The sequence below is a fragment of the Lygodium microphyllum genome, chromosome 12 (assembly GCF_053477565.2).
Source record: "Lygodium microphyllum isolate KBCC chromosome 12, Lygodium_microphyllum_v1.1.10, whole genome shotgun sequence".
Lineage (NCBI taxonomy): Eukaryota > Viridiplantae > Streptophyta > Polypodiopsida > Schizaeales > Lygodiaceae > Lygodium > Lygodium microphyllum.
Window position 1 is genome coordinate 59,128,470 of NC_141146.1, and position 21,059 is coordinate 59,149,528.

Genomic DNA, 21,059 nt, shown 5'->3' on the forward strand with positions numbered 1-21,059 from the left:
AATGTGCCTCTCCAACCTCTAAAGACGTTTTTCAGTCTTGCATGGGCATTTTTGACAAGTGGCAACCTTCCCAAATGGTTTTTCCAACACTATCCATAATTAAATATTAATTTTCTTTCTTTTCAAGAAAAGAGAATTCTATTAATAACACCTCGAAGACAACCCCCTAAGGTAAATACAAAGTACAAGAAACTCTGTGAAGAGTAACTATGTACATCAAAGATACAATGGTTGTGTAAACAACCAGTCTTGTGGGCTCAAGTGCCAAACCATCTAAGGAGTAGTATGAAAGAAGGTGTCTGAATCCCAAATCCGCAAAAAAGCCTCTCTTTTCTTTCTCATCCTCTCAGAGCTGCCCTACAACCTCCCCCATCTCCCTTGGAGAGTGGACTATCTCTGTCCAAATCCTTGATAAAGACTCCCCAATGGGTATATCCTGAATATCAATGACCTGGCTACATCTCGCAATCCATATGTACCAAGCTATAATGCTAGATTTCAGCTCCCATATCTGACAATGTCCCTAAGTCCACTGTGTCTGTGAGTAGTCTAGGGTAGGCATCTTGCTCAAATGATGTCCAATGATGAGAAAAGAAATGCTCCCCTAAGTATCCTCATAGCCGCATGCTCGACCTCTGTCTGTGACCCAAGCTACAGCCCCCCATGTCGCCACTATGAACTCTGTTGTACCATGGGATACTATCCTAAGAGCTCTCCTCCAAATCTCCTAAGCTCTCAGATAGTCCCATGGACAATGTCTTTGTGTCTCCTCTGGCTCACCACATCACTCGCATGCCACTAGGTCCCTCCTGTTAGCAGAGTATTTGTCAGCTCATGTGTGAGTCTGAGCTTGATCTGGGCTGGGCATTTTTATTAGGTATTTTAGGTTTTTTCTCGTGTGGCATTTTATGCCAGTGGAGCATTTTATGCACCAATCGGCCAACATTAATGCTGTCCAACCAGCATTATTGCTCCCCACTTTTTCAGCCTATTTATACTCAGTGGCTCCTCCTCAGTCAATCACTTCATTTCACCATCTGCAGACTCTGTGGAGAGAGGAGCCAGTACCAGTGCCAGTGCCCACGCAGCCAGTGACTCACTGTTGTATGCGACTGTCTCGTGTTCAGATATATGGATTCCATTTCCCGTGCATACATCTGAGTTCTCATCTGTATCGTGTTCTTTTCTTTTCTCTTTTTGTCTTGTGTTTCAGCAGTTTATTTCAGCACATGTTTATACTTCCACCGCTGCTCCACTTCTGACATGGTATCAGTTTTTAGGATTTGTGTTTCTGCTGTTTTTTCTTGCTGATTTCAGGACTGTTTTGTACCCCTGCTGATCAGACGACTGCTGTCGCAGCCAGGCGACCTGTTTTGGGGCTGTTTTCAGCCTGCGTTTTTTGCAGTCTTGCCATCGCCTGCTGCCTACGCACCCTCTACTGCCTGTGTTTTTCATCTGCAGCTGCTGGCGACAGTTTTCTACCTGTTTTTCTCCTGTTTACAGCCTGCGTTTTGCTGATTCAGCGTCTCTCGTGGCTGGGTGACTGTTAATTCAGGCCGTTTTTGCTGCTTTTGGCAGTTTTTGACTGATGTTTTTGACTTTCTGCAGCAGATTTTGTCTTCTATTGATCAGATTTTGGGTTCTATTGCATGTGAACTCTCATTTTCTGTAGTCTGTGCTTGTGTTTTGGCTGTGTTTCCTCTCTAAATTCCATCTCTTCTCTACTTCTCTCCTTATCCTCTCCATATGGCTCCTCCGTACACTTCCACTGATGATAAGTTACATGGACCTGATTATCTCACATGGAGTGCTGTCATGAAAGCTTGGTTTGTGCAGAAGCGGCTATGGTACATCGTCTGTGGAGCTATTGCTCGACCTCTCTGTCCTTTTCCTCTTCCTGCAGACTTTGATGAGGACAACCATGAGGAAGCGATGCTCACATGGGACTCGGACGATGCCCGTGCTTACTCGGTGTTGCTTCGGTGTATTTCTAAAGCGGTCTTACCGGCGGTTACCTCCTGTAGGACATCTCCTGAAGTATGGCAGAAGTTGCAGCAGATGTACGAGGCACCTTCCACCATGCGGGCCGTCACACTTTATGGCCAGCTCCAGCAGATGAAGTTTGAGCCGAAAGATACTATTCAGTCTTTTCTTCTTCGCGTTACGCAAGTACAGGACCAGCTTCGGCACATGCAATCTGCTCTTCCCGAGGTGCATCTTGTCGGGACAGTCCTCTACAAGCTCCCCCCGGAGTTTGATGGAGTGGCCAATGCTTTGCGGGCGCAGACATCATCGACTTCTGTCAGTTTTACACATATGACCTCGATGCTTCTTGAGCATGAGGCATCCTTGAGATTACAGGGGCGGCTTCCAGCACATTATGGAGGTGAGGCTTATGTAGCTTCAGAGAGGGGTACCGGGCAGAAGAAGTCGAAGGCTCAGTGTTACCACTGTGGCAAGAAGGAACATTTGCGGAAGGACTGCAAGAAGTTAGCGGCTTCCAGGAAGGAGGAGCAGAAGCCGAAGCGGGATGCTGACTCTACCGCTGAGTTCTCTCCTTCATCAGACTCCGACTCCGATCCTCCGACCAAGGTGAAGTCCAAGGCGCGGAAGGGATCCTCTTCTTTGGATCGCGGGAAGGGCTTGGTGGCCCCTTCCTCGGCTGCTTTCTAGTGGTAGTGATGAGGTCATCCCTCACGACTCTCTTGTGCTAGAGAGGGAGTGTGAGCGGGTGTTCAGATGGGGCAGTCGCGCCTCATCTATACTTTTATACAGGTGCACAGGTTCCAGAGAGGGACGTTCCTGACGCATCGACTTCAGTCTGGTGGTATCCAATCCTGGAGCTGGGATTGACATCCAGGTTCATACTGAGCTGGTTATCTGACAGAGAGCGGGAGGCTTTCGTCTGGAGCTCACATGAGGGGACACTTTGGCGGTCTAGCCAAAGGCAGGGACTCCATGGTCACCTATGTTCAGAGGCATTTTTGACAGGATGGTCTTGTATGCTATTGCGAGACATTGGTGATGGACACAGAGACATGCTATGATCTTCTCTATTTTCAGGTGTTTGGTACGATCGACATCGACATCAGGTTCTCTCCGAGGCACCTTGGTGGTGGCTTGATCACCCACTGCTTGGGTATCCATGGTTCTACTTGGTGGTTCTATGTTGTATAGTTTCTGATCCCTTTTCATTGTACTATTGTATTGTATCAGATCACTCATGATCTGAGAGAGGGTGTTAGCAGAGTATTTGTCAGCTCATGTGTGAGTCTGAGCTTGATCTGGGCTGGGCATTTTTATTAGGTATTTTAGGTTTTTTCTCGTGTGGCATTTTATGCCAGTGGAGCATTTTATGCACCAGTCGGCCAGCATTAATGCTGTCCGACCAGCATTATTGCTCCCCACTTTTTCAGCCTATTTATACTCAGTGGCTCCTCCTCAGTCAGTCACTTCATTTCACCATCTGCAGACTCTGTGGAGAGAGGAGCCAGTACCAGTGCCACTGCCCACGCAGCCAGTGACTCACTGTTGTATGCGACTGTCTCGTGTTCAGATATATGGATTCCATTTCCCGTGCATACATTTGAGTTCTCATCTGTATCGTGTTCTTTTCTTTTCTCTTTTTGTCTTGTGTTTCAGCAGTTTATTTCAGCACATGTTTATGCTTCCACCGCTGCTCCACTTCTGAGACCTCCCATATCCAAGCCAAGTGCCAACTACTAAACTCCTATGGACTAGAAGCCATAGAAAGAGATGTCTTCTTGGGCCTGAAGCCATCATGTAGCCGCCTCCAAAAGCCATATAGAAACTCATCTAAAACTCTATCTCGATGCCAATGAGGGGTGGCTGCAGGCTGTGCTCTAATCTTGCTCATCTATATCCTCCATCCCAATCTAGTAGTGTAGCCAAAGAAGGGGATGTCGGATGGCCTATCAAGGAAGGGATCCCTCCACACCCACTCTCTTGGATCCCACTAAAGTCTCTCTAGAGACCTCCTCCGATATGCCCAATATCTCCATCGATCTGTAAGACAAGTGGTTGGGTCTCAATCTATGTGTCATTTTCTTTCAAAGTGTGCCACTACTCTAATTCTCTGCATGGAGCAGCCACTAAGTGTTGTAAGATCAAGGTCCTCTTGCTAGAGGCGGCCATCCTCCTCAACTGTGAAAGTGAATGTCCTATCTCTGCTAGATGCAATGACTGCTACAAGGATATTCCCTCTAGAGAAAAGACCAATCCAAGTCTGAGAGGAAGCTTTTTCAGTTTGCCAATCTGGTGGAACCCCTTCCATCATGGCCTCAATCATAGCCCTAGCTCCCCTAAGACCATGTAATCTCTGCCTTTTGGTCTCGTGTGGTAACTTCTGAAATGCAAACCACTCCCCCACTGATGTAGCAACCTGTAAAGAGAATCTCCCCCATGATAAGTGTATCCACTACCCAATGGTGTGGTGTAACAAGCCTTCCTTCTCAAATAGGGTGATAAATCCCTAATTACATACAACTTAATTACAGCAGCAAACAATTAATGAGAATCTGAAAATACAAATTTACCTACTGATCTTGGACAATGCACACCCGATCGGCCCCAAAATTGACATTCCTTTCGGTATTTCTTTAGCTTTATTGAAAAAGAAGTTGATTTACAATGGGATTCTCCCGATCCCCTTCGCAATCCAAACTCCCCTTGCTGTCCAAAGTAACCAACAAGTCTTCAATCTGTTTTGCCCCTTGATTCGGACACTTAATTGGCCTTCATCCACTTCATAGACGATGGAAATGCCCCAAATTCAATGGCTGGCTAGTCCTCCACCTAAATTTAGCTGAAATTCACCTTCATCCCTGTTCAATCCAAGTCTTGGAGCTTCCAATTTTTGGCACGCTTCCCTCAAATTGGCATTAGGTACCATTAAACACCACTTCTCTAGTGTCACCAACTGACACTTATGGCCAAATGAATGACCTAGGCCAACAACTGGCATCAGATACCACCAAGTATCTATGCGACATGACTTATAGCAACTTTTGCCTTTGACATCCCGTGATTTCCTCCGATCCTGGGCTTGTAAATTTGCTCTAACCCCAGTTGCACCTCACATGTACAACATTTACTTAATCACGTGATTAAAAATTAATCAACATGTTAAGTGAGGTTTCAAAAATACATATCCTCATGACATGTGGCCTGACTCTAATCTCAAATAATGATTAAAGAGAAGAGGTTATCCCCTCTTTTCTTAATTAAATATTAATTTTCAGTCTTTAACTACTGAAAATTAATCTAATAATTATTTTGATGCCCTGAAAAATAATCTGACTGGCCAATAATTAAATTGGCTAGGCAACTTGCATTCCCAAGTGTCTCTGCGTCATCTTTGACCATCAAATTGACGTTAGGTACCATTAAACACCGCATCCCTAGAATCACCAACTGACACTTATGGCCAAATGAATGACCTAGGCCAACAACTGACACCAAATTGCACCAAATACTTGTGTAGCATAACTTATAGTAACTTTTACATATGGCATCCCGTGATTTCCTCGGGTCGTCCCAACTCGTAAATTTACTCTAACCCCAGTTACACCTCACATGTGCAACATTTACTTAACCATGTGATTAAAAATTAATCCACATTTAAGTGAGGTTTTAAAAAGACATGTCCTCATGACATTATTCCTCTTATAATATGACGCTTTCCAATTCCACAAAAAGGAATACTCGCCCCCCAAACAACCCCCCCCCCCCAAGAAAGATAAATTCAGCAAGGTGTGGAAACCAAGATATGACTCTGGGAGTGAGTTGATAGTGAGATTTACCATTTTTGCATCCAAAATAACCTCATCAATATTCAGCAACTGCTCACAAATATCCTACAAGTATGTGAGGTGATCAGCCATGTTGTCACCCTCATCCATATATGCATTAGCCAATTCTCTCCATAAGTAGGAGATTTTGGTTTCATTACGAGCTGCAAACATGCCTTCACAAATATCCCAAGCTACTTTGAATGTCTTGTATGACCGTCTTTGATGTATGATGGCTCTCTAAACTGACAAGGAAACTAATGACAAACCCTGTGTATCTTTCGAGTCTCATCTCCTCTGATCTGTTGTAGGAGAAGCAAGGGCAACAACTAGAGTAAGAGCACGAGCAACAAGCTGCCCGGAGATCCTTTGCAACGAGTAGATTGCGCATCATAAAACTCCATAGACAATAGTTGGTGCCATCTAGGTTGTCCTCCTAAGTGAGAACTCCCAAAATGTTGCTCTAATCTCGGGTTTTGTGATATGACAATTTATGCACAAACTAAGCAGCCAAACACTTCCAATCTGCAAGGTGATCGAGTGCAAGGACCAGAGATGCATACAACTGTTCTTATTGGAGATCAGGGCATACAGAGAGAAGCTGCCAAGGAGCAAGACAAAAACTGTGGCAAAGTCAGCCAAACCAGCGGGTTCTTACAGTTTTCCAGTGCTAGATGCTACCACTGCAACAGTGCTTGCACACCATCCATGAGTCAGAGGGATCACAGCAGACCAGGCAGCCACACTCTATAGAGCACAGTGCCCACCACCCCATCGCCGTGCCCGACATCCTTACCTCTAGCAAATTCGAGCCATCATCACTCACTATCAAAGATGAGTACCTCTTGTTAGTGGACTCAATGTTTTGGACCACCCCATGATAGATATTCTTGCCTTAAGATGGATACATTGCACCTAGAGAGTCATATTGATCAAGGTAGAATCCTACAGGTTAGCTTAAGGATCATCAAGAGAGCATTTTGTACATGATGGTAGCCTATACTTGCAGTAGAAATAGTTAATCGTTTTCTTTTTCATTGTTGTTTTCCAGTCCAAACAACATGGCTAGATGTACTCATTTCTCTTGTCTCATGGGCTGTTTTGGCATTTCGGGGACTAAATACATCTTTCTTTCTTTCTCTTTCTCTCTCTATGTGTGTTTTTGTGTGCACGCGCGCACATGCACATGCAATGGAAAGGAAAGTGAACACGAAGCAAACAGAGAAGGAGATTGAAAGAAACTCAGCAGAAAGGAGGAAAAAACTAACAAAAGACTTAATGATACAAGGCTACAACACTCAACCCGAACATGCAGCTCAAAGCGATTGTGCGGGCACCAAACAGAGGCAGGGGGCTGAAACAAAAGAATGAGGGCTGGCTGAATGCAGAATGGATGATGGATGAGGGGAGTGAAGGCAGGCTACCTATTTATAGGCAAACTAAAGCCACAACTAGTATACTAGTACCTGGCCAGGCCCACAAAGATGGTCACTGTGCTAGAAATGAAACGCACTAGTGCACCCTCCACCTAAACTGTCTAGGCCACATAAAATGACAGACAAACACTATGTCAGAGCTCCAAATGTCCCCATCTGACCAATACTGTGGCTCAAAGGCAAGAGATGATGAGACATGATACAAGAATCACAACTACTAACTATGTACGAGTGTGTGCACGGGTGTGTGTGTTTGTGTACACCTATACAATGTGTTGGAGGGAGGGGGGAGGTGTGCATGCATGTGGGGCACATATGCACCATGCCCACATTGATATGTCATATTTTGGTGGTTGTTTTGCTCCTCAAACTTTGTGTTTCAATTGACCTTCATGTTTTAGAAAAACTTGCCCTTTTATACGGGAGACTACCACATATCACTAAGAGATCCCTTCCTGTGGAATTCTTCCCTATGGACTGAGTACTCAAACTTTCCATCACTCTAAATTTTTCAAACAAGAAGAATGAAACCTTTTAAGTCTGGAAAGGTTAAAAATTGCACCACAATTAAAAATGTAGTACATCTCAAGATGGAAACAATCCTCAAACACCAAGTATTCTTGTGAATTAATGTGTACTTTAGGAAGAAACCAAAAGAACCTAATTACCAGCCTTGAGCCTATCACATTGTGCAAATTTGGAGCTTGGTAGATAGAGCCATCCAAAATATAATAAGCACAAATAGGTGTCACTTTCTCTGGGCCATCTCGTTTTTGCTTTCTAAAAACAAACAAATGAGGCTCTTGAACTTCATGGAGCATAAACTCAATTCCTGTCATTTTCCTGCAGGTAAAACACACATAAAGACCCTCTCTCTCTCTCTCTCTCTCTCTCTCTCTCTCTCTCTCTCATGAAGAAGCTTAAATGAAAGTATTTACATCAAGACTTCCAGCCACCCATAAAACCCCAACAAGATTACAAATAAAGCCAGATGGCTACAAAACCTAGCACACTAATATCACATAGGCTGCACAATAGAAGTAGAGCAAACAATATCCAGCCAAGGAGCAGCCACATCAAGGACTCTGTCGAAAGCATGGAAGAGATCTGTCATAGCAATAGACCACAAACACGGGCCACATGTCCATGGATACCTGAAGCTGAGTCAAAAACGAAGGCATTATCAATGCACCAACTACGCAAGAGAGCTATCCATCTGAGAAAATGGAAGAGGCAGAGATGATCTAACTGCAGAGAGGACAGGGTATTATCAATCTCACCACAGGGCACGAGATGAAGAGATGAATCATTGCCTCATCATAGGTAGTGCAAAAGATGGATCAACCCTGTGAGATCTTGCGAGCATGTAACACATCCACAATGGGGAGACCCCCAATATGGAACCTCCATATTAAAACTTTTCCATGATAAGGAATCTTGGACTTCTAGAGTTAGAGAAATCTATCCTACCATGTTTCTCTAGAATGATAAACATGCCATACTTTATTGGTTTTCTTAGTGACCCATCTCTTGTCCTCTATCATCTTATGGTAGATCTAATTATCTGATCTTTTCTTGAAATCATCAATTTTCACAAACACCCAATCTTGCCAAGGTGAAGAAGACTGGAAAGCAGGCGTATACTATTGAAGCTACTCCTATAAGGAAGACCACATCTAGCTGTAGTCTCTAAGCACCCAAAAGCACTCACAAATGCAAAGAAAAGAATAAAGCCACGGTTGCCTAGGAGTGACAACATCATGGACTATCCACCATCCCAATCGAGCCATTCGATTAAATTTATCACACTAAAAATATTTATTAGGCCAATCTAGTAACCTAAAAGTGGCCAGCACTTCCACCTGTAATGAATTCGCCTCCTTTTGGAGATCGAAAGGACACCAAACTACGAAGCAGAGAATCTCCTGCTAGGAGCCAATCAAATAAGGAGAAATGACTATGAAAGTTTAAGAGGTCACATGGAATCCATAAGACTATGCGAGATACTAGTCTCCTCAATCAAAAATTTCACAATATCAATCCAAGGATGACTCTACCAACAAAGGGCCTACAAAAGCACCATTCTTAGAGCTATCATATGGAGATTGGCATCTAGCAAATCTACTCCCCCTGATTGCTTTGGAGTAGTAACATGCTACCAAGAAATCCACACCTAGCCCAAATGATTCCCTTTTTTTTCCCACAACATAAGATGGATTGAGCCACTTTCAACTACACATGAAGAGGCCAGTCTTGAGATTTCCAGTACATAAACTTGTCATGAATCTAGAATAACATTCAATTAAGCATGCCTCAAAAGCCACATCCACACCAATAGGGTATCCGAAGTGTCGAGTAATTTCACCTTTAGCAACGACACCTTCCTACCAACCCAAACATTGCAAATCAATCTCCGTATAAGAAATCAATGTAAATTTTCAAGCATCAATATGAAGCTTGGAAGAAAAACCAAACAAACTCCAAATAGCCATCGCTCAATTCATATTGGTCCGGTCAACCTTAGAAACTAAAGGAATCGTCTGTCAAAAATTGACCCAAAAGTCAGTGACCAATGCAAATAGTAAGCACTGAAAGGGCATCCTTGATGAAAGAAACAGGACAAAGCAATCTCATCTATGACTCCACCATTCAACACACCGCGTGCCACAACATCTTGGTGGATGGTATCAATTAGAGAAGTCATACGAGGACCAAAACCCATGGTGGACATCAATTGTCATAGAAAAGACCAGCTTACATGATCAAAAGCCTTTTCAATATCCAACTAGATCATAACAACCTTTTGGCTAGAGGCTTTGGTATAATCAACCCCCGTTTGAACATTCAAAATGTTATGTATGATGTGTCAGATTGAAGCACTGCAGAAGCGAATGACCAAGATCGAGTGAACAAAGGGGGGCAGGGGGGGGGGAAGAGAGAGAGAGAGAGAGAGAGAGAGAATAAAACGCAAAAAATCTACAGTGAAGAATCCTGTATAAGGATGCAAAAATATACAAGGGTGTAGAGAGAATGTTTGGGTATGTCTCCACCTCGAAGATCTCAATATCTGTCAACGCCAAGGGCAGTCTCCACGGTCTGCAACCTGAAAACTACGAGCACAACTAGCTAAGACTGCAAAAACCAGGGCCAAAAAATAGACCAATAGGAAAATGCCAAAAATACTAGGTCGGCTGCATTAAATGCAGCCAACTGGACAACACATCTGTCCAACTGCAATCTACCATCTGCATGACACATCAGCTGACACATGGCACTTTTGTTGCACCTGTCACCTGTCGTACTTGCTACTTCTATTGCTCCTAATCATAATCTCCGTCAGCCCCGAGGGGAGAGAGAATGTCTACATATATCTCTACCTCGAAGATCTCAATCTCCGTCAACCTTGAGGGTAGCCTCCATAGTCTACAACTTGAAAATTGGGAGCACAACTAACTAAGACTGCAAAAACCGGGGCCAAAAAATAGGCCAGCACGAAAATGCCAAAAATACTAGGTCGGCTACATTTAAATGCAGCCCAACTAGTACTTTTGGCATTTTTCTACTAGCCTATTTATTGCGTGAAGGAGGCTTTACAGCATGATCATTGGTGGAAAGCGATGGAGAAGGAGTTGGAGTCGATTGAGAGGAATGGCACTTGGTATCGTGTGCCGAAGCCTCCTCATAAGAAGATCATTGGTGTCTAATGGGTCTTCAAGACCAAGAACCGCAATGATGGCACATTAGACAAGCACAAGGCCCGCCTTGTTGCTGAAGGTTTTGCACAACACCCAAGCATTGATTTCCATGATACTTTTGCCCCTACAACTCAGGTGGCTGCTATTCGCGTAGTTCTTGCCTTGGCTAGCCATAGGAGATGGATGGTTTATCAACTCGATGTGAAGTCTGCCTTCTTGAATGGGGAGTTGAAGGAGGAGATCTATGTTGAGCAACCTTCAAGCTTCGGTTCTTCTGTTGGTAAGGTGTAAGGTTGAGAAAGACTACGTATGAGATGGAGGGATGCAAGTCTCTTACGACTCCTATGGACCCAAACTGGAAGGCTACAACTCATTCCAATTCTCCTTTCGCGGATACTGCCTGTTATAGGTAGTTTGGTTGGCTCCTTGATCTGGCTTCTTAATACTCGTGTTGACTTATGTTATTGTATACATGTACTGGCCGGATTCATGAGTGAACTCAAGATGGTGCATTGGCAGGCTGCTCAGAGGATTTTGCGGTTCCCACGGGGCCCCTAATCTTGGAATCTGTTATCCAACTGGTACCGATGTTACAGACTTAGTACTTACGAGATGGAATACGTAACCAACCTTCCTTCCATGGATGGGTGGTAAATCCCTGATTACAACTTAATTACAGCAGCAAACAATTAGTGCAAATCTGAAAATACAAATTTACCTACTGATCTTGGACAATGCACACCCAATTGGCCCCAAAATTGGCACCCCTTTCAGTATTTCTTTAGCTTTATTGAAAAAGAAGTTGATTTACAATGGGATTCTCCCGATCCCTTTCGGTATTCCAACTCTCTTTGCTATTCAAAATCACCAGCAAGTCTTTAATCTGATTTGCCCCTTGATTCGCGCAATCAATTGACCTTCACCCGCATTGATGGAGATTAAAAATGCCCCAAATTCAATTATTTGCTGGTCCCTCCACTTGAGTAGGCTAAAAACAGCTTCAGTCATGTTCAATCCAAGTCTTGGAGCTTCCAATTTCTTGCACGATTCTCGAGGCTGCTGCTAAACCCTAATTTCTACTGCAAATTAGGGTTTACAGCAGAGAAATCTGAAATTTCTCTGCCTCCAAGGGTCCAAATGCTGAGATCTTCGAAGCAAGGATGTGAAATGGTTGAGAGATGAGATTGAAAGCTGTAGAGAGAGAAAATTCAGAGTTTTGTGGCAAAGAATGACTGAAAATCAGTCAAATGCAGCTGTTACCCTGCCACAACAGCTTGTAGATGCAAAGAACTAAAGAAAATCAGTCATTTACTGCTGTTGCCTTGTCTCAACAGCCTGTAGATGCTGTCTCCTGCTGTTGATTGGTCTTCCCCTACCCTTGGCAAGCTCAAAAGGTCCTCCAATGGCTGCAAATCAAACCAGTAGCCTCCCCTCCCTCTCTCTTGCAGGCTGAATTTACAAAAATGCCTCTCTTTAGCCTCTAAAGACGTTTTTCAGTCTTACATAGGCATTTTTCACAAGTGACAGCCTTCCCAAATGGTTTTTTCAACATTTTCCATGATTAAATATTAATTTTCAACCTTTAAATACTGAAAATTAATCTAATAATTATTTCGGTATCTTGAGAAATAATTTGACTGACCAATAATTAAATTGGCTTGGCAACTTCCATTCCCGAGTGTCTCTGCGCCATCTTTAACCATCAAATTGGCGTTAGGTACCATTAAATGCCACTTCTCTAGTGTCACCAATTGACACTTATGGCCAAATGGATGACCTAGGCCAACAACTGGCACCAGATACCACAAGTACCTGTGCGGCATAACTTATAGAAACTTTTGCCTTTCACATCCCGTGATTTCTTCGGGTCCTGCGCTCGTAAATTTACTTTAATTCCAATTGCACCTCATATATGCAACATTTACTTAATCATGTGATTAAAAATTAATCCACATGTTAAGTAAGGTTTCAAAAATGCATGTCCTCATGACAAAGTGATTCAGATAGGGCTAGTGATGTGGATCGTCGAAGGTCCACGACCAGTTATTGCTTCACCTTGGGTGTTGATGCTATTTCATGGAGCAACAAGAATCCACCCACAGTTGCCCTATCTTTGATTGAGGCGGAGTATCAGGCAGCGTCTTCTACTACCTGTGAGACAATGTGGCTTCGCAGGCTCATGGAGGAGCTTGGTTGCCCACAAAGAGGTCCTATTGTTCTACATTGCCATAATGAGAATTGCATTGCCTTAGCCAAGAATCCTATGTTTCATGCTCGGACGAAAAATATTGAGATCCAGTATCATTTCATTCTGGAGAAGATTCTAGATGAGACCGTTTCCCTGGCCTATTGCAAGACAGAGAACAATCTTGCAGACTTGCTTACAAAGGCTTCCTTAGGCTTTATTTTGACAGCACTCCAGATTCCTTAGCCTTCAGTCGTGTCCAAGGTATGAGAGGGGGTGTTAGAGCTAGACAATCCCTAAACAAGCCAGGTGGAGACATATGCAAACATCTCTCTGCACCTGTGTATATGCCTGCATTCTTATACAGCATTCTTCACTGCTGATTTTTTGTGTTTCACTCTCTCTCTCTCTCTGCTCACTCTTTGTCTTGGTCATTCGCTTCTACATTGCTTCACTCTGACATGGTATCATGCCAACTCCACCTTATCATTGGGAGAGAGTCTGGACTCTCCTCTCGCGAAGGACGATGAATAGCCTCCATAAAAAGCTCGAAAATGGCAAGCATCATGACCCGCTAGATGCAGTAATTCTCGTCATTGAGTTTTTTATCTAATGGAAGAGCCGGTAAGACAAGCATCTTCAGGCCATGATCACCCGAAACTTTGTCTCAGTCTCAAAAGATATCCTCACCTACAATGCCTACACAAAACACAAAAAGCAACCCCCTCTAACGGGAATATAGCCTGCTGGGGCTTTGGATCACTCGGATCACTCCTTCTTCACCCATCGGAGGCGATGAAAAGATAAAATCTGCACTTGAAGGCCCAAAACGCAGCCTTCTACCTTCTCTAGCAACAATTTCAGCAACTCTTCTCCTTTCTCGCACTCCCATTCTCGCTTCAGCCTTGTCCTAATGTGCAGCCCTCCTACTCGCCCTAGAACGGTAAAAACGCAGCCTTATGTCGCACTAAAAACTCCTCTTCACATGGGTGCACCCTAGGTCAGTCCTTCAATGCTCTAATTCCGTGTCAAAGTGAAGCAATGCAGAAGTAAATGACCAAGACAAAGAATGAACAGAGAGAGAAGAGAGAAAAAGAGTGAAACGCAGAAAATCTGCAGTGAAGAATCCTATATAAGGATGCAGGAATATACACGTGGCAGAGAGAGTCTGTATATGTCTCCACCTCAAAGATCTCAATCTCCATCAGCCCTGAGGGCAATCCCTACGGTCTGCAACCTAAAAACTGAGAGCCCAACTAACTAAGACTGCAAAAATCGGAGCAAGTAAATAGGCCAGCACGAAAATACCAAAAATACCATAAACTAGACAGCAAATCCGTCCGACCAGCTATCCGACTGCAATCTGCCATCTACCCAACACATCAACTGCCACATGGCATGGCACTCCAGCTGCACGTGTTGCCCTTTGTACCTACTGCTCCTACCTATCTAGGGAATGTAGGGAATGTCCAGCTCTAACATAATGTTCCATCCCTTAATGAAACTACATTGACATGGATGGATTAACTACAAAAATACTTTTTGCAATCGGTTGGCAATGATTTTAGAAAAGATTTTGTACAAGAAACCCATAACAGAAATGGGTCTCCACTATTTCAAGGCACACAAGGAAGGGACCTCAAGTAGCAACCGAATAACCACATTCTTTCAATCCGAAGCATCGAACCAAATCTCCACACATGCTAACAAAAGCTAGTGAGTGGGTCCTTAAGCTATTTGACATGAGTGGAAAACAATTCATTTCTACCCTCTCTATCCACACCCGACAAGCTAGATGGGACGAACTACCCTCTATGGTCGTGCCTCATGGAGTGCCTCCTCGAGAACTATGACCTTTGGGATTTTGTTATTGTCCCTTTATTCCAACCTACTGTGGATCCTCATGATGGTGTGATCGTGGATTCAACAAATTTATGGGATCGCTTGAATGCCAGAGCCTACTCTTTTCTCTTTTTGAGTTGTAAAGATTCTATCCTACGCCATAGAGGTTTGGAGGAGATTGGCATCTCTCTTTCGGATCAAGACATTCGCACATCAATTATCTCAAGTTGAAACTATGATAGCTTTCTGTCTCACAGATTTCCCTACGATGAGGAATCACATCCACAAGATGAAGGAGCTTTAGGATGAGCTTGCATCCCTTGGTACGGACATTTCTTCAGAGGGCCTAGCTGTGACACTACTCTTACATCTTCCATCATCGACATATGATGTGTTCTACATTAGTCTTCACACTTCTCATAGATGGCAAACTTGTGAAGAAATGCTCTAAACACAAAAAAACACAAAACCAATTGTATGACAAAGCACAGACTAATAAACACAGAATATTATTAGGGTTAGGGTTAGGGTAACTCAAAGACAATGAACACAATGAATAATAAAGTAAATGACTATTGAACATACAAAGCTCATGCAACAAACACACTATCTAGTGAATACTGAACCTCCAACTCTCGTATCTCTGGGATCAAGGCAAAGGTTATGAGCTGTAGAATGTGTCATACTCCGAACGGATCCTAAATCACAACAAAGGCAACCTCCATGTATCAAACACCAACAAACGCAGTCAAGGAAGGCTTGATCTGATGCACAAGGCAATGTAGGAGAGCGAAAGACTAAAAACGCAGATACCTGGGGAGAGAGAAAACAAGCAACTGTGCAGAACAAGGAAACGCAAGCTGATTGTGCTGGGCAACAGGTGGAAACTAATGGCAACAATGTAAATGCTGACGGCGATAGCTATAGGAAAGGGAGTGACTGCAAGTGCAAGCAAGATGATAATGGCGATAGCTCCTACTGATGGTGACTAGATGCAAATGATGGCGACTGGCCTTGGCTGTTAACAGTATACGCAAATTCCCTAATGTTGGCGACAACTCCAAGAGGTAAGTAATAGGTATGAAGGCTGGAAATAAGCGCCAAATGATAGCAGACTACAATGGAAGGCTCTAATTGCGATGTCCTCCATGAACAAGGCATGTGCAACAAAGATACGGCTCTTGAAACCTATAAAAACGAGATCATAGGAGTGGTGGACTGCATGCCTATTAATAGAAAGTTTGGGGCACCCAAATTAGGGTTTTGCATGTGGGACACAGTAACTCTCTAGAATCACATTTCTTTTTAAAACAAGAAGGTTTCTTCATTAATTAAGCATGTTTTAGGATTGTTTAAGTCAAGCTAATGCATTTTTAGCTCAACAAGACTCTCACTTGGGAGGAGCTAGTCCCATTGGTACTTGAGTAGGATGTGCATCACAGTGAGATTTTTGCGGAGCCCATGTATATGGCCATGCTTATGTGGCAACACGCCAAGCCAAGTAAAAGAAAGGAAAGAGAAAGAAGTTAAAGCCATATTTCTGACTCTGATACAGATTTTGTGGGGAAGCATAACGGATACCCCACATGTCCTCATTGTGGAAAGACCTCGCACCCTGAGAAGTGTTGAAGGATATACCCTCATCTTCATCCGAGAACAAAGGGTGGATCTACATCGAAGCCTGTCTATCTCTACTTTGTGACCCGCTATTACCACCAAGTCAATGTTTCTACACATTTATTAAGTGGAGGAGCCTTCTTCAACTGTCTTGTCTTCTAAGTTCTGAGTAGCCTTGGCTCATTGATAATGGTGCATCAAGTCATATGGCTCCCCGATGTGATTTGTTCTAGGATCTTCATTCATCAAAGGGTACCATCACTACTAGTGACATCTCTTTGGCACCTATTAGTGGTGTTGGCACCTTGCCTCTATTGTATGCCCGTCCATCAAGCTCCATTTATGAGGCTCTCCATGTTCCAGACTTGGGCTTCTCTCTTCTCTCAGTTTCTAGCCTTCCTAGACTCGAGACCCGCATTGTCTTTATCGAGCCGAACATCTTGGTTGGGGATTCTTCTACAAGAGCCACTTTTGTGATAGGTTGGAAGGAGAGGGAGCTATCTATGCTCCATTCCCCTTCCATTGTGCAAGACCCTTCGAGGTAGCTTTCTATTGCCACACCCATTTCCACTTATGCAGTGTGCACCATTTATCCCACACGTTCCATCCCATCTCCCACTATCTTCTCTAGTGATTTCCTCATATCTCCCATCCCTTTCAGAGAGTGATCCCATCTCTAGTGATTTCCTCATATCTCCCATCCCTATTGTTTCTATGCAGCTTATGGTGCCTTTGATAGTTCCTTGCTATTGTCTCCTAGTTGGATTAAAGGCTTAGGTTACCCATGCCCGCAACTAGAGTGTTCAAGAGTGATCCATTTGAGGCCTCTTCATTTTCTTTGCCCTCTGGTGGCCTTCCATTTGATTGGATTTTTATATGGAGGGGATTTTGCTCCTTGGTTGGCTTTCTTCATCAATGGACTTCATTGGCATTGGCACTCTTTGTTGAGTGAAAATAAGTATTACATGCTGAATTGGCCTCTTAAACCGCCCCAAAAAAGCTTAATTAATGAAAACCCTAAAATGGTATGCAATGCGAGAGAGTTTAAAAATGGTGCATGGTACAAGGTTCAAAAACTTTCTATAAATAGGTAGGCTGGCCTCCATTTAGTTCGATCTCGTTTTTGCAGGTTTCAAGCCCTCTAGCTTCACCGCCCACACCCCATTTGCGAAGAACATCTCAATCAAAGTTGTCAGTTGCTGTCTACATCAGTCTAGCGCCTGTTTCTAACCACCTCCTTGCTGATTCGCACTGTTTCCAGCCAGGTGACTACTACTAATTGCTGCATTACTGTCGTATAGCCTGTTGACGTCAACAAACTGCTACAAAGGAGATATGGTGTACTTATGCATGAGCAGACCCATGGAGAAAGAGGCAAACAATGGCCCCAAACTACAAGGTGGCAGCAAAGAAGTGGAAGAAATACTTAAGGAGTATGCATATGTGATGCCCGCTGAACTACCCAAAGGCTTAACCCCTGGCAGCAAAGAAGTGGAAGAAATACTTAAGGAGTATGCATATGTGATGCCCGCTGAACTACCCAAAGGCTTAACCCCCAAAAAGAGATGTAGATCACAAGATTGAGTTAATCCCAGGGGCAGTCCCTCCAGCTAGGGCCCCATATCGAATGAATCACACTGAACTGATGGAGTTGAAGAAGCAACTGCATCAATAACCTACCAAGCAAGAACGATAATGCTGATGGCAGCAGAAGGAGCAGTCTTCCATAGTCCGCCGGCTGCCAAAAGGCTGGGCAGCAGCAAAACATGGGGCAGGTAGTTAAAACACAGCAGATGATGTGAGGATGTCAGCAGCTGGGAAGCTCCTGATCAGCAAAATGCAGTCTGGTCCAGGCCGCCAACAGATCACCAGGCTGATGAAAGGTCTCACCGGTTCTATCAAATTTTTTCCAGTTTGGCCAACTTTGGGCAGTGTCTATATTTTTGGCCATCCAATTTATTTTTGGGCTAGACTAGTCATGCATCACTGACTTATGTGCACCTTATAAGGACATCCTACCAATTGGATGACCACCACTCAAATCATTATTTCTCCCATCTCTTAAACTTCTTCACTCTTTATTGTACTGCGTGCAATCAATAACATTATATTGTCCTTCTTCGCTGCTTTGTAGATTACTCGTTGCCTTTCTCATCTCTTTAACGGTTATTTAATTTTATTTGCTCTTTTCTACTTTCACACACATATTGACAAAAGTAGAAGGGTCCTCTTGGTCAATCGCTTCTTTTCTAGGGTTGTTGTCAAGCAAGGCATTCCTAACACTGTAAGTGACTCTCTCTCTCTCTCTCTCTCTCTCTCTCTTTGTAGAAAGACTTTTCCCCTATCCCTTCAAGAGAGGGAGAGGCAATCAGCTCAAAGAAAATTGCTTTGCACTCACATGTTGTTGCCGATGGATATCTTTGTGAAGCTTTTATTTGACCTAAAGATCTTGAGTGCAAAGTGAAAGGTTGTTTACTTAAGTTCCACTTCCCTTGGAGGAGCTTGCTATACATTCAAGGTTGAAGGGAAGTGACCACTATGCTAGAGCGAGATGGAAACACATTCTTGACCACCTTGCATACATATGTTCATCAAGACAGCAACACCTAATGAGTAGTAATATGTTGGAAAACATATATATGTAAATGCATATATGAAACTATCTGTATACCTATCTTTTTGGTTCGTTGTTAGGTTTTTTGGGATGCAAAATTAGATGTAACAACAGAGATGGTCCATTTGTGTGTGGGCACGCGAGAAGCACGAGGTTTAACAAGGGTGCACGGGCTGGTGCACGTGATCATTGCCCTGCTTTAGTTAGCTTGTTAACTTGAAGCAATTCGATTGCTCTACTGAAACAGCAAGCATGCCCTTGGGAGCAATGCCAGCAAAATGCATGTGCTTTTTAGAGAGGGACTGGGCATGGTTCCACTTACGAGAGATGGGAAGTGTCGAGGGGATGGATGGAGCGCATCCTGAGCTGCTCATTGTTGCAGGCACGGTCATAAAAGGGAGACAGAGCGAAGTAATCAAAGGCGAGGGCCCTATCCAGGGGGAAGGTGTTCAGCCATAGCTGGTCCCTGAAGCTGATGCCAGTCATCTCTGTACCCGGGGCACCCCCCTCGGCCATACCGGTCGCCGCCGCCGTCATCGCCATCGCCATCGCCAGCTATGGCAATCGATCAGTATTTCTGGTGCTCGAGGTGATCGAAGGGACGACAGTTCTTTTGGGCCTGGTGACAGATACAAAAACCTTGTGACACAAAATTTCTTACCGATTGTTGCAAGTGACCCCCTTAAGGAGCCTCACCAACTTAGGCTAACCTTACCTACTTTTGGAGGCAGTAAAAATCCTCACTAGAAACTAGTTAGTATTTTAGTTATACAAATAAAATAAATGGATTGAAAATTTTAGTTGAAGGTTTGTATCTACTAAAAATTTATAGGGAAGACAAAGGAAGAAAATTGTTCGTGAAAATTTGTGGAAAATTTTAGTTGCAAAAATAAAGACTATATATAGTTTTATTAAAAGATTAGTTATCCAAAGAGGAGATATGCTAATATTACATCAAAAAAATTCCATAAAACACAAAATTGGGGAGTTGGCTAGCTGAGCAAAGTTTCCATCCCTACTAACTCCTCCATTCTATCCTTCCAACCATAATGACATACTCATACACCATCAAACTTTGAACTAGATTTTAGACCACTTGATGTTTGGCCTAATGTCTCAAAAATTGTTAGCCTACCAAAACTCTTGAAGGGTCAACATCTTGATCACATTTATTATCAAGGCATTGCCTTGACTAGAGTTTCCACCAAAAACACGTAGCTTTACTTCTACTATCATGTTGATCAAATCCTAAATGGGGCATTACTTATCTCCATGCTAAATGGGGCTCACCCTTCCTAGAAAACATGTCCCAAAGGCTCCTTTGCTTCACAACCATACTTCCCATTAGATGCTCCTCTTTTACTTAATGTACTTACAATTAGCATCACATCAATTGCTACTTTCCATTTGAAAACTTTGCCCTTGAAGGGGAGTTTCATCCCCCCAAAACTCTCTAAAAATTTCCCTCAATTTGTTATTTGGAATGTCTATTTTCCACATTGTCCTTAGCTTCTCAAACTCCAAGTTGCTATTGCCCAACAATTGGTTAATATTACCAAATTTCAATTCCTCCCAAATGGTTTTGCTCCCTAATCTAATAGAAGGATGCTTCATTTTCATTGTTCTCATCATGGCCCTATTAACCCTCTATAGATGAATTATAATCCCTTGTAATTGTGCTTGCTCTATACATACCTGTTGTATCAAACCAATTCCAGTTTCTCCCAAATGCTTTTGCTCTGTAATCTAAAAGAACGATGCTTCAATTTCATTGTGCTCACAGCCCTATTAACCCTCTATAGATGAATGATAATCCCTTGCAATCTTCCTTGCTCTATACAGACCCATTGTATCAAGCCA

At 43.3% G+C, this 21,059-nt stretch overlaps 1 protein-coding gene across 1 annotated transcript in view; it reads right to left on the reverse strand.

Moving 5' to 3' along the window:
- MED6 (RNA polymerase transcriptional regulation mediator-like protein) overlaps positions 1-19,867 on the reverse strand; it is a 113,170-nt gene extending 93,303 nt beyond the window's left edge. The window contains exons 1-2 of the mRNA XM_087689502.1: positions 19,522-19,867; positions 7,915-8,089 (exon numbers count right to left, since the gene is read on the reverse strand). Of these exons, the coding sequence (XP_087545628.1) occupies positions 7,915-8,089; positions 19,522-19,748 (402 nt within the window). The 5' untranslated portion in view covers positions 19,749-19,867. The remainder of the gene's footprint in view (positions 1-7,914; positions 8,090-19,521) is intronic.
- Between the last annotated feature and the right edge of the window lie 1,192 nt (positions 19,868-21,059).